The sequence below is a fragment of the Trichoderma virens genome (genome assembly GCF_000170995.1).
Source record: "Trichoderma virens Gv29-8 chromosome Unknown TRIVIscaffold_89, whole genome shotgun sequence".
NCBI lineage: Eukaryota > Fungi > Ascomycota > Sordariomycetes > Hypocreales > Hypocreaceae > Trichoderma > Trichoderma virens.
Genome location: NW_014013660.1, coordinates 1,050,575 through 1,063,475, shown reverse-complemented (window position 1 = coordinate 1,063,475; position 12,901 = coordinate 1,050,575). Strand labels below are relative to the sequence as shown.

Genomic DNA, 12,901 nt, shown 5'->3' with positions numbered 1-12,901 from the left:
GCAACAAGTGGCACCTATCGTCAACTGGTTTTCTTCTTCTCATCACAGTTAGCCACATAATAATGCTATCCCCAAATGCGGATGCAGGCACGCTCTGAGATTCATGGCCTTGACGAGCAATACGCGAATACTTGAGTTATTCGCCTGGGTGTCTCGACTGAGGCTTGTTCTGGATTGCCCTAGGCCTGATAGTCGGAGTTATTGACGCGTGGGGTATTCGAGATGCGAGAGGCTATTTCTCACCCCTGGGCTTTCATGTAAGCATACTCATAGTGGCCTCTGCGTTGCTATCTACATGTACTAAAGCCTTGTTAAAGTGGCCTATCTTTATCTGCCTATTTGCTATCCGCTAGGTATTATACTAGTGCTTCCTTTGGTATGGAGTATACCTTTACGAGAAACAATGTTACAAGGTGTATGATCACGATGGTTCTGACCTGCTTACAGAACGCCCTGTTCACTTTACAATCATCACGCTCCTATGTACTGGGATTTCCTTGCTAGTTTCCGCATATTACCGGGGGCTTCAAGTCGAACGGCAATCTCTTACGGTCATTGCAAATCATAAGAGCTCGACTGAGGTTATTGCTCCAACAAGTACAGTTGTCAAGTATTTTAGAATTGGGCGTGAAAACTTTCAACATTTACATCCATCTTTTCCTTTTATATTATGTTGCATAGCGCTGCGGACGTGGATTTACTGGGGCGTTATCCGAACTTCACAATGTTCGCGGTCTGGTTTAGAGGTAGGTCACCATGTATGAGTTATTCTCACCAAGACTAAACATTTCATGCAGGCATTTCTACCGCTGCTTTGTTTTATTGTCGAAGCAATAGGACCTGGGTTCGGGCTCCTAAATTTACAACCTAATAAGCGACAGTCACGATGGTCCATGCCATCAAAGTCTCAAATCATCTTCACATTTCTTGCCGCGGCATGGCCACTTTTCGTCATTTCAGCGGAAGAAAGCTCAAAAATTGCTACGGGCACTGTTTGTCCCATTGGATGGGGGCGTTTTGTCGCATTCACGCAGCTTCTCAGATGCCTAATCGATGCCGTGATCATAAGTCATACATCTCACCTAGCACGTACAACGGTAGAAGATGGAGTCGACATCTCCGAATTCATGGGTAAGCTTTCGCTTGTCGCAGCAGGGAGCATTCTGCTGCTCTCATTCCCATCTTGGCTTTCAGATTCGGAGTTTATCATGGCATTTCGCTTTCGAGCTCTCGATAGTGCGGATTTTGCTGGCGACGGGTTCTTCGCTACGATTGGTGTGCTCTCCGGCTTAGCACTGGTACCGTCTTTGCACTCATCATGCCTCGCTCTTCTTATAATCACTGCCACATTTATGGGTTTACAGATACCTGTACAGAAGGCTATTCCACTTCTGTCTCCGTTGTCATATGGAGAACTTGCGAAGCATACAAGTCTTGCAGTCGTCCTAGCGGTACCTCTGTGGTACCTTACCATCACCATTCACCATACTGGAGACTCCAATGTGTCAAGAAACATCCGCAAGTGCTTCATCATTTCCGGTAGTGGATTTGCAGTCATAGCATTGGTGGTGGTATCCCGACTGCTCTTCTTCGGATCTCCAACTACGGTTCTAATCGATACTGCCATCAAGTCCCTCGTATCAGAAGCATCTGCGGAGTCATTTGCGTGGGAATCACAAGCCGCAGCTAGTAAATTACTGGTCGATGCTGTGAATGAGTACACCAAAAGGTACACGATCCTACCTCCACCAAATTTCGACAAATGGTACGAATTTGCAAAGGAGCACCACTCTGCTGTCATTGATGACTTTGACCAGATCAACAATGACTTACTTCCTTTTTGGTCGTTGCATCCTGCACATATACGTGATCAGACTATAAAGCTGTTTGCCTACGGGAGCTCAGAGATGGGCGGCATGCGCATTAGGAATGGTTTGGTAGAACAGTCACCATATATACCAGGATCACATCGTTGGATGACGGAATCATTTCAGAGGATGATTGAGCCTTTTGCCAAGTGGTTACCAGACATGGATATAGCCGTCAATCTGGCCGATGAGTGTCGTATGGTATTACCATCTGATCATATGGAGTGGCTTAAGTTCAATGCACGAGAGAAGAAGAGAAAGATTTCCGGTAAAGGGGGACAGAATACCTGGCCTAACAGCACGTACTCGCAATCTCCTTGGCCTAAAGACTTCCCTGAGCCTCTGCCTAGGGCTACGGATGGTAAAAAGGATGCCATTGACCCCTCCTTTACGAATTACATCCGCAGGCCAATGTTTTACGACTTCGTTGCTGCTTCATGTCCGCGAAGGTCTGCCGTGCAGAATAGTCGTTGGTGGGACTGGGGCAATACTTGTGTTGACTGCCTCAAGCCACATTCGCTACTCACAAGCAGTGGTGCGATACTAGCAAATGTATCTCTTGCTCATGATCTTTGTCATCAGCCAGACGTCGCATATTTAGATGGATTTCTCAATTCGCCATCTGCCATGGTAGGCACAAATCTCTTCTTTCCCATCTTCAGCCAGGCCCGCGTCGGCGGTTTCTCAGATATTCTAATTCCGTCGCCGTGGAATTTCGACGACAAAAGTGCCTTCAAGGAGGACAATGGCGTGGCATGGGAGGATAAAGTGAACAGCTTATTCTGGCGCGGATCGCGATCAGATGGATTCTCTGCTCATCAACGATGGCCTGGATTTCTGCGGCCGCGTTTTGTACATGAGGCTTATGAAAAGACTATGGCTTTGCAATCGTCGGATATTGAAACTCCAGTGCACATTAATGTCTCTTTTACTGGAGAGATATCCAAATGCGATGGGATGGATTGTGCTGTTGAGTTGGAAAATTACAAGCCATGGGGTCTTGCCACAATAAGCAACGCTTCATCTGCCGACAAGGAAGCAAACGAGCTTCCTCCTAGCGTCCCGTTTGAAGAGCATTGGAAATTCCGGCACTTGATGGACATGGATGGTGCGGGATTTAGCGGTCGCTTTCTGCCGTTCCTGGAGAGCCGTAGTTTGCCCTATCGTGCCGCGCTCTTTCGAACTTGGTACGATGAGAGACTCCAAGCTTGGCATCACTACATTCCTGTGGACATTAGGTTTGGCTCAGGATTTTGGTCCGTTGTGGAGTTCTTCAGTGGGGGTACTAATGACAAAGATGGCGAGGGACCTGGGATGGCTAAGAAAATTGCAGAGCAAGGGAGAGATTGGACGCAAAAGGCGCTGAGAAAAGAGGATATGCAAATATACATGTTTCGATTGCTGTTGGAGTGGGGAAGAATTACAGATGATGACAGAGACGACTTAGGGTTTTCAATATAGAACGAAGGGTAGACTCATTCGAGCATAAAATAGCGAGAGAATTAATAGTTGAATTTAAATGCAAGTCCTATACGCCGTGATCTCGTATCGTCGTAACTGTAGCTTACTGCCTTGGAGAAACTCGCCAAAAGCTGATTTGTGGCTACTAACAAACAGAAGACAGAATAGTGCCGCAATGCGCCTCTCAAAGTCCAATACCAAATCTAGAGAACTCTAATGCTGGAATCTGAAGTCGAGCCTCTTGTTTCCTTCATCAGTTGTTGTAGCGAGATAGTCTAATCGTTGTTCCTCGGTCATGGCGTCCCATTTCTTTGCACGGGATCGGTTCCGATAAACATAATACAACTTGGTGAGGATGTATATGACTATGTTCATGCAGGCAATGGCAAGGAGTGAGCGGTTACCACGAACATAGCGAGGAGCATCATCTATCCGAACTAAGTTAGTATATGGCAATGAACGAATAAGAGGAGTTGCTTGCCTGCTTGGTAGATATTGGCGGAAACGATTCCACCGGCCTGGACGAACATGTTGTAACATGCTGCTGAAACAGTTCGAAGTCTGACGGCATTGCTATTGCGCGAATTCCAAGCTACTTGAATCGGATGGGCTACATTAATTTGTTAACGGGTATACATAATAAAAGGGATGGTTTCTAAGAGAGGATGCACTTACCATTCGGGTATGCAAGGAGAAGTGTAACCACTACCCAGAACACCCACTTGTTTACTAACTGGGTATTGACGACATTTAGATAGATTAAGAATGGAAGCACCCAAATTTGACCGATTAGAGAGGTCAAGGTAAGTTCACCCCAAGCTTCGGCAAGGTACGTAAGGGCCAGCATCATGATGACTGAAATGAAACAAATTAGTGAACGGAACCACTTAAGTTGCATATTTATTTCTTACCATGCAGTACTGTTGATGGAATAGTAAGCAAATTCGTCTGGAAGGTATCGAAACCTAGTTGCTTGAGCGTGAGAGTGAGATAGTTCGCCGGCGGTGTAGCGGGAATCTGGAACACAAGCCCAAGGATGTATATCGGCCTATTGCATTGGTAAATATCAGTGATGCCCGGTAGTTCCTCGTATCCCTAATTGGAACTCACCAGAGATCATAGTCCTTGAGACTCTGCCAGAGCAGCTTGGGCGTGACCGGTTCGCGATTATGCATCGAACTCTTGCTGGGATCTTCGCGAATTACTCTGTTTACGATGATTTTCTCCTCTCGTTCGGAAAACCATCCATTCTTGCCTCTAAACCAACTAGCCGTTTGACAAGGACCAGCAGGCATGAGAACCCAAGCCAGCAACCCAACCACGAGAGTTAGGAGGCCCTATTGATGCTTGTGAGCATATGCCCAAAACCAACTCACGAATTTCACCACGCGCAACCTACCTCAATAAGAAAAAGCCATCTCCATCCGGCACGGCCGCCGATACCTCGCATGTGCAATAATCCGTACGCGAGCAATGCAGAGATAATATCTGCCAAGCTCAGAGCGGTCCAGAAGAAACCCAGGCGGATTGTCAACTCTGCGTGTTTATAAAAATAGGAGAGATACAGAATGACCTATTTTCGTTAATTAGCGAGTAATTGGAGATAATTGTAGCATGTAACTCACATCTGGAATAAATCCACCCTGGATAATTCCCAGCAGGGCTCGTGTAGCAAGGAATGAGCTTCTACCTGACAACCAAAATTGTGCGCCGGCGACGACGCTCCACAAGCACATTTGCATTGGAATCCACCGATCGGGGCCCATCCATTTGGACACTAGTTGCGAGGGGAGCTCTGCAAGAAGAAAAGACAGCTTAAACACAGTATTGCCCAAATTGTAGTCTGAATGGTATATCGTTAGCGCTACTATAGGATATGGCTTGTGGTTATCGTGCATACCGTTCGTGTTCATATGAAGGTCATTGAGGAAGTTGTCGGTGAGTGCTTGTGAAAGGTTGGAGCGGTCGAGTTCGAGAGCCATGAACATTATGCATGCCCAAAGTGTGATATAGAGGTCAATTTTCCGGATAAGTTTTCCCTCTTCACGCCAAGTCCATCGGAAGGATGGGTCGAATCTATGAATATTTTCCCTAAGTCACTTCAAATTTAGCTGTTTTGGCCTTGGATATTGGGGGAAAATATACATCTACTCACCAGTCTGGCCTCGGTTGATATTTTTCAGCCGAGTCTGGGTCGTCGAATACTGAGAGCTACAGCCATGTCAGCACAACTATAATAAACAACCCATTCGGCAGTCACATACCTGTGTTGCAATGGCATCTTTGTCGATTGCTGATCCTTTCTTGAACCATGAGCGTCTCTCAATTATGGGAGCTCCAAGTGGTGGCGAAGTGCTGTCCAATGAGGTTATTGAGACCGACGACGGGTCCTTCCCTCCTCTCGCAAGAACGGTCGCCATGTTGCTGGCAGATGGGATGCAGGATTCTGGAGAGGGAAGAGAAGAGGGTAAGTGTCTAGTATTTACATATCGTCACTTTTTTTCTAGGTTGGTTATATAATGCTGCAATCTTTAAAGTCCGCCTTGATGTGTGAATGTGGCGATCGCACGCAACGAGCCAAGGAACAATATTGGAGACCCGGCAGGTGCGGAAAGGCATGATGAGAATAACCCAAGTAATTACGACGAGAGGGCTAGACTCGATGGAACTTAGGACACCCAATATTCAGATATGCCGTATGGGGTACCAATGAGCAACTAGTTGTTACCAATATCAGATGGGACTTGAACCCGGACCCTGGTCCCATCCTTTAGATCGTTACCCCGGGGGATGAGATCATGCATATGCGTACGTAGATAGAGATGTAGATGTTCGGCAGTATATTTCTTATCAGGTTGATCTATAATCCCCATTAGTTACGTATTTCGTTCTCTTTGAGCTACTGCTTTGCTATTTTGGAATTCAACTAATGAATATGCTTAGTTGCCTATCTTCTTGCAGGTGTTAGAATGCCTACAATTTGAGCCTTTTTACCCCAACTTTAATTAATTCCTTTTTCTTCGGGCAATCAGATGTGAATAAAGTTTTTTTTCTTACTCTTTCATGAAGCTGACATATCCGAGTCTTATGCAGCGTAATGCGCCTTATCTCCAACAATTCATTGTGCGAGTGGCGGGCACAATCACGCCATCACGACCTTGAATCTTGATCCTCACCACAAACGGCAAACCGCGTTTTACCAACAGCAACCCAAAATACGCCCGAAGCACGCAATTCTAGGTTATTCGTAGGAGCTACCGAAATAGAGGTTTCGGGAAGATTTTATCCATTGGGGGCGCAACGTACTATGTACATGTCGTTTTTGCCGCACGCGACTCTCATGTGAGATACCCTCGTCTTGACGGCCTAACAGGCTATTGTGCATGCTGTCGTGCTTCGACAACAAGTTGATGTGATCCTAGAGCTGAGGGGTCTATGCATTACGCCCCCGCGTCCAAAAAGCGCAGCTGATTGTCCTTGAATACGCCATGCGGTGAATCGCTCCGTTTGCGGGCATCGCGTATGATGCGATATTGCCCAGTTCAGAGACATCCGCACCGTCGCTTTGGAGATGTGATTAGTCGTGCGAAGTCCCGGACGTTGGTCTTGGGATGCAGACATCTCGCCATCGTGGGTGTTTCTACTATTCCTACAGGAGCTAGATGCCATGCAATGCAACTGAACATACAGCTTGCTAACGATCTGGTTGTACCGACAGTCCGACTGAATGCTCCAATCGCATGCTTTACACGCCAAAAGTCGAAATGACCGAGATCCCTAAGTCCGTAGGGCTACATGGATATTGTTATCACAGGTTCTATTAGTGAGCTTCTCTCCCCTCACTGACGCAATTTAGCAATTGATGTCGAACAAAACGGCGTCACTTATTGGCCTTTTGTCAATGAGCCTAAAATATGTAAACATGGATGGCGGTTTGGTTCCTAGCACGTAAGAAGGTGGTGTTGGATGGCATCGATGATATACTCATATAAAATACATGTGACGATATCTAGGTAAGGATACCAGGGATTAGAATCGCCGTATAAATATGGATTGAATTCCACAAAATCATGCCTTGTAGCGATATTAACTTGTGATTCATCAGCTATTTTGACAGTTTGTACATCTTTGATTATCAAAGTACACCAAAAACAATGGCTCCCTCAGCAGTTGAAGTACCTGTGGTCATCCACGATGTTCCTATCAAGACCAAGGTTCAACAAACCATTCCCCTCGCGGGCACATTAGACCAGTTTGAATCATTCGACATCACACCAGTCATTGGTCGCGAATTCCCCAAGGCCAATCTCGTGGACTGGCTCAATGCCCCCAACTCCGATGAGCTTATTCGAGAGCTTGCAGTCACCAGTAAGTAACCTTAGAGGATATTATAGACAAAAATCCAGTGGCTCATGTAATTTTTCACAGTTTCACAGCGCGGTGTTGTTTTCTTCCGCGCCCAAGACGACCTCACCAATGATCTCCAGAAGGAGCTTATCTTCAGACTTGGCAAATTGACTGGACGGCCCGCCACATCTGGCCTGCACATCCACCCTCTCTTGAACAACGAGCGAGAACTTGGTGGCAATGATCCTGAGATTAGCACCATCAGCTCTGTTCAGTTCGACAAGTACTACAAGCAAGCCAAACCCGATGAGCTCAGCCCCAAGAGGCAAAAGGCTGCTGGCTGGCACAGCGACATCGCCTTTGAGCCTGTTCCAGCTGATTATACTTCTCTCAGACTTGTCAAGCTTCCCAAAACTGGAGGTGGTAAGTGAACATGAGCTATATCTCTGCCATCTTTGGTGGTACACAGTCTCTAACCCTTGACATAGATACCCTCTGGGCCTCTGGTTATGAAATCTATGACCGCATCAGCGAGCCTTACCAGAAGTTCCTGGAGTCTCTGACTGCTACCTTTGAGCAGCCCGGCTTCGGCGATATCGCTAAGAGATCTGGCTTCGAGCTTTATGACAAGCCTCGTGGTGCTCCTGAGAACGTGGGCACCGAGCTCAAGGCTATTCACCCCGTTGTTCGAACCAACCCAGTCACTGGATGGAAGAGCATCTTCCCCGTCGGTGGCCATGTTAAGCACATCAACGGTCTCACCGATGATGAGAGCAAGAAGCTGCTGCAGTGGTTCTTGGATCTCGTTCACGACGGCCATGACCTGCAAGTCCGCTTCCGGTGGCAGAATCCCAATGACATTGGTACGCCCCTTTTCATTACTTCGCTATAGTGTTCTCATAGCTAACTGCTTGAAATAGCTATCTGGGACAACCGGAGTGTATTCCACACTGCTACCTACGACTACACTGGTCTGGGCGAGCGATTCGGCAACAGAGCCGTTGGTCTTGGAGAGCGACCATACCTTGATCCCAATAGCACGTCGCGCCGCGAAGCCTTGAGCAAGGAAGCGTAAAGTTTTGTAATTAGCATAATGAAAACTCTGGTCAAAGTATCCAATATTTGAAATATGTAGTTGTATATCTTGGTGTATGTAATAAGCTGTCAGATTGCTAAATCACAGTACATCCATTGAATATTTACCTGCTGTATTTTTCGCTTTACCGCTGTTTGAATACTACAACAGCTCCCTAGACCACATAACCTAGTGCTAGGGATGATTTTGATGAACTTTTATCTACATGTCAAATCTAGATAACCTTGATGAGGTTAGATGAACTGAATCTATCTAGAAAAACCTCATCACGATCTGTTTTAAGTTCTGTATGTACATCTAGAAACTTTTCTGAGGCTCAATTACCCTACATAACTGAATTATAGTCTTGAAAACAACGGATCTTGGATCGATTCTCGTAAAAACAACCATATGTTAACCGCCCTTCATATGCTGAGTTTACGTTGGAGGTTTCTTTTATTTGCAATTGCTTGCTTTCACCGAATATCCTCATATTATTCTCGAGTTGTATGGAAATTCCTTTCTTTCGTCAAGCTTACCTGGCATTATGAGAGTTTAATAACGAATTTTAGGTCAAAAATTGACATATTATAAACTATTGTTTATAATTATAATGGCTCATCTAGTTTGTTACTTTTCGTTAGCCCTATGATATTTAATCATAGTACTCAATGTTTTCTTTATCATTGCCTCCTATACCACATATCAAGACAATTAATTATCTACCAGAATGTATCTCGTATTAGTAAGCTCGTATCAGTAAGTGTCTTCGCTTTTTATTTGTATATGACGGTAGCTTTGGTCGTTGAGTATAACTGAAGAAATATTGGTGTGTGAATATATGTCAGAAAGAACTAACTCAGCAAACTGTGGCGTAGGAATTCCATCTTTGATACTTGAGTGTCAAAAAATGATTGTTATTTCTCTATGACAGACATCATGCTTAACTAAAAACGCGTAGAGTCAACTTAGGTGTGTGCTTAGAAGCCATATATCCCTAGCTTTGTGTACATTTTACATGCGCTCTAACTTCTTTCCAAGGTCCTCACGGATGTAAACCTCATTGAACTCTCTCAAATAAGGAGAGTCCGTTAGCTTCTTGAACGCCTCCTTCAGTTTTCCATCCTCATCCTTGTCCAAGTGGACAACTCGCCAAACGTTCAGAGGCTCGTCTTCAGTGCCAGTCACAGAATGCTCAACATGGAAGAGCGGCTGCTGTGTTCCAGCAACAATCTTGCGACCATCCGGACCATCAACTTCTGGTACACCAATAAAGAAGGCCTTTTCCTTTTCGTAATCCAAAAAGACCTGCTCAATGACAGTGTTGTACTTGGAATGATCCAACCAAGTTCCCTGATCCGTAACTCGGACAAATGTCTCCGTGGGACCGTTCTTTTGTACGTTGAAGACTTGAAGACTTCCTGGACGTAAGAGGTGTCGTAAGTATTTGGCTGGGTTGTGCGCTTTCTTGACTTCCATGTCCCAGAGTTGGGTTTTTGAGTAATGCAAGTCCGGATCAGCGTCATAGTGGCGGCTTTTGATGACTTGATTTACATTAGAAGGTTCGAAGACAATGGTAGTGTTATTAGGATCGTTGAAGGCGGCCTCAAGAATATCTTCGTGGTTCTGAAAAGCGGCCATTTTGGTTAATGAAAAGGCAATCTCAGAATTGAATAGGCCTTGAATTTGGGGTTGATTGGTTGGCTGGATGGTTCTTTGTTTGTCTATCTGTTGTTCTGAGACTAGATCATGGATTGCAGATCGTGAAGCGGGGGAATTGGACTTTATAGACATCTGTCATCCACGCAGGCTTCAAATAATAACTCTTAGCTCCAGATGCAGCAACACTCAGTGCTATCATCATGTAACGCCACTGTGTGTATGTAGACCAAGTTATGCTTAACATTTTGATTTCGCGAGCAGACTATTCGCGTGCCACAATGTCCGATCTGCCGAAAGTTCACGCAAACTTGCCCTCGGGCTGAAAGTGGGATTTCTTCAGAGGCCGATGTGGCAGCTTACTCAGCCACGTTTATTGTTAGCATTAACCTTATGCCTGCCTTCAGCTGAGGAGGAAATGGCAGCCGATGGTTATTGTTAATTGCTTAGGAATCTTAATCGAATGGTCACGAAGTCAGTTTGCGTTGCAGTGACTTGACACAAGATATCCATCAAGAGTCAAGACTGAGATTGCAACAGCTGACAATATGGGGCCTCGGTAAATTCGGATGTCCGAAGTCTCGCTTCTTCGCTCAACCGCGAGGCTGCAGTTGACTAAATGCTTGAGATTCGTATTCTTCTAGACGAGTCGGTTATGATGGTTCATATTGGCCAGTGCAGTGATTGTTCAATATACAGAGTTAAAGGTTCTCCACTACAAGGCGCGATTCGCTCGTAGCCGTGGCCGATTACCGCAGCATACGCCTCGTCATATAACCAAGTGAAGTAACGACAAACTTGTTGACTAAGCTATTATCAATGATTCCCATTATACAATCACGAACTGCATTTACCACAATATCCACATTCTTCATTGCATGCAGTGAAGTCGCCGCTATCGCTGTCATTGTCACTGCCGCAGTCGCCGCTTCTTTCGCCGCTCCCATGTGCTTCTTCAACGTCACCACTGTATCCAAGCCAATCAAGCCATTGCTCTTTCACATGGTCTGAAAATACAATGCCAGCATCTGGAAGACGTTGTCGAATCTCCAATGACTCCCCTTGCTGTCTAACAATCTCTATTGCAGTATCCTGTTTCTCTAAAGCCGTGGCAATTATGCGATGCAAAAGAGCGCTCAGACGACTGAGATCTTGCTGATGAGATTTTTCCCAGTCTTGAATTTCATCGCGTACATCAGTAACCTCGATATTGTTGAAAGTCCCACGTGAGTGATGCGCAAGTATAAAATTGGGGATTTGAGCTAGCCACAAACGTGGGAGTTCCTCTCCGAGAGTGTCCTTCTGGATGGCTTTGATCGAGCGAGTCTTTAGATCAAAAATGGATTCTTGAGACGTTGGCTGACCACCATCAACTACCTCGAGATACCCAGAATTAGGAGGCGAAGCTGACGATGTCCCGATGGAGAGACTCTCGAGGTGACTGACTAAATCTTTACCATTAACAGCTGAAGGCTCTGCGGCTGTTATGGTATTCGTGTTTTTCTCTTCGATATATCCATCAGAACTTTGTCGCAACAGAAGATCAAGTCCTCCGAACTGGTATTTGAGAATTCTATGGTGTGATTTAGATGGCCGGACGTCAGGAGCCCATATGGTGTAGGCTTCTGGGAACGCGTGCCCAAAACCTCTGACCCCCAATATTTGCTCCGTCGGCGAGTTCTCCCGTCGTATAAAGTGAACGGTCTTACCCACGACCTCCACAAGCATACGAAATGATCGGTCGATGCCTTGAACGAACCGTAAAAGATTTCCAATAGTGCTATTACATCCGACGAGGTCTATATGAAGTGAACTTGGATGCATCTTCATAACGGAAACAATCGCGGGCTCAAGTGGATGCTTTGGAAAGAAAGCCGAATTATTATCGCGAAAGTAAACGCCATTATCCTCAAGAAGCTCTCGTGGCTTCTCTAACGGCTTCCATAGAGGCGGACGGCCTAGAATAATTGGAGTCAGATATTTCAGTTTAAAATGGAGTTTGTGACTACACACTCACCTGGTACGATAATTTTTGGAGCCTTCTGATCAGCCCAGTTGTATGAGGCCACCAGCTCACTTCCGCTGATCCCAAAGTGAATAATTTCTCCAGTGGTTCCCTCAATGTCTTTCTGGTTGATTCTCTCAATCAGTTCTCCAAGAGGAGGGGGCGGTGATGCCTCTGATTGCACAAGGGGGTTTCGAGGCCTGAAGTTCTGGTGGCCTCCACGACCACGCCATCTCTTGTTGTAGTAAGACATGGTCTATGTGCGATTAATTAAATGGTGTGAAGTTATGTTGTTCAGATCCCTTGTGCATTGTTCTCTGGGAATACGCGATGTGCTGAGAAATAGCGATAGCAGCAAATACTAGAAAAAGGTAGCGATGGTAGCAGATACTACAAAAGGCACCTATACCCAGATACTAGGTGATACCTGTGGCTTGAATGCTAAATAGCAGGTTTGGGCACTGAATAGGCGCTCACTATATGTAT

The 12,901-nt window shown here is 45.6% G+C and overlaps 5 protein-coding genes across 5 annotated transcripts; 2 read left to right on the top strand and 3 right to left on the bottom strand.

Moving 5' to 3' along the window:
- Nucleotides 1–724: 724 nt before the first annotated feature.
- Nucleotides 725–3,329, top strand: TRIVIDRAFT_205829 (glycosyltransferase family 90 protein; the record flags this gene model as incomplete). The annotated part of the gene is made up of 2 exons (XM_014096112.1): nucleotides 725–746; nucleotides 838–3,329. The coding sequence occupies 2 exons, from the start codon at nucleotides 725–727 to the stop codon at nucleotides 3,327–3,329; spliced, it is 2,514 nt and encodes an 837-aa protein (XP_013951587.1).
- A 31-nt stretch (nucleotides 3,330–3,360) lies between these two features.
- On the bottom strand, nucleotides 3,361–5,749 carry TRIVIDRAFT_80526 (uncharacterized protein; the record flags this gene model as incomplete). The annotated part of the gene is made up of 10 exons (XM_014095945.1): nucleotides 3,361–3,757; nucleotides 3,811–3,939; nucleotides 4,005–4,184; nucleotides 4,241–4,377; nucleotides 4,440–4,666; nucleotides 4,729–4,902; nucleotides 4,955–5,124; nucleotides 5,230–5,420; nucleotides 5,485–5,540; nucleotides 5,594–5,749. The coding sequence occupies 10 exons, from the start codon at nucleotides 5,747–5,749 to the stop codon at nucleotides 3,543–3,545; spliced, it is 1,635 nt and encodes a 544-aa protein (XP_013951420.1).
- A 1,734-nt stretch (nucleotides 5,750–7,483) lies between these two features.
- TRIVIDRAFT_232090 (uncharacterized protein) lies at nucleotides 7,484–8,850 on the top strand (the record flags this gene model as incomplete). The annotated part of the gene is made up of 4 exons (XM_014095944.1): nucleotides 7,484–7,697; nucleotides 7,758–8,099; nucleotides 8,165–8,539; nucleotides 8,597–8,850. 4 exons carry the CDS (start codon nucleotides 7,484–7,486, stop codon nucleotides 8,749–8,751), a joined length of 1,086 nt encoding a protein of 361 aa, XP_013951419.1.
- Nucleotides 8,851–9,765: 915 nt separating this feature from the next.
- TRIVIDRAFT_66171 (uncharacterized protein) lies at nucleotides 9,766–10,392 on the bottom strand (the record flags this gene model as incomplete). The annotated part of the gene is made up of 1 exon (XM_014095943.1): nucleotides 9,766–10,392. The coding sequence occupies one exon, from the start codon at nucleotides 10,390–10,392 to the stop codon at nucleotides 9,766–9,768; it is 627 nt and encodes a 208-aa protein (XP_013951418.1).
- An 864-nt stretch (nucleotides 10,393–11,256) lies between these two features.
- On the bottom strand, nucleotides 11,257–12,572 carry TRIVIDRAFT_4632 (uncharacterized protein; the record flags this gene model as incomplete). Its single annotated transcript, XM_014095623.1, has 2 exons — nucleotides 11,257–12,368; nucleotides 12,422–12,572. Coding segments are annotated over 2 exons (1,263 nt in total), but the record flags the coding sequence as incomplete, so codon positions are not given.
- Between the last annotated feature and the right edge of the window lie 329 nt (nucleotides 12,573–12,901).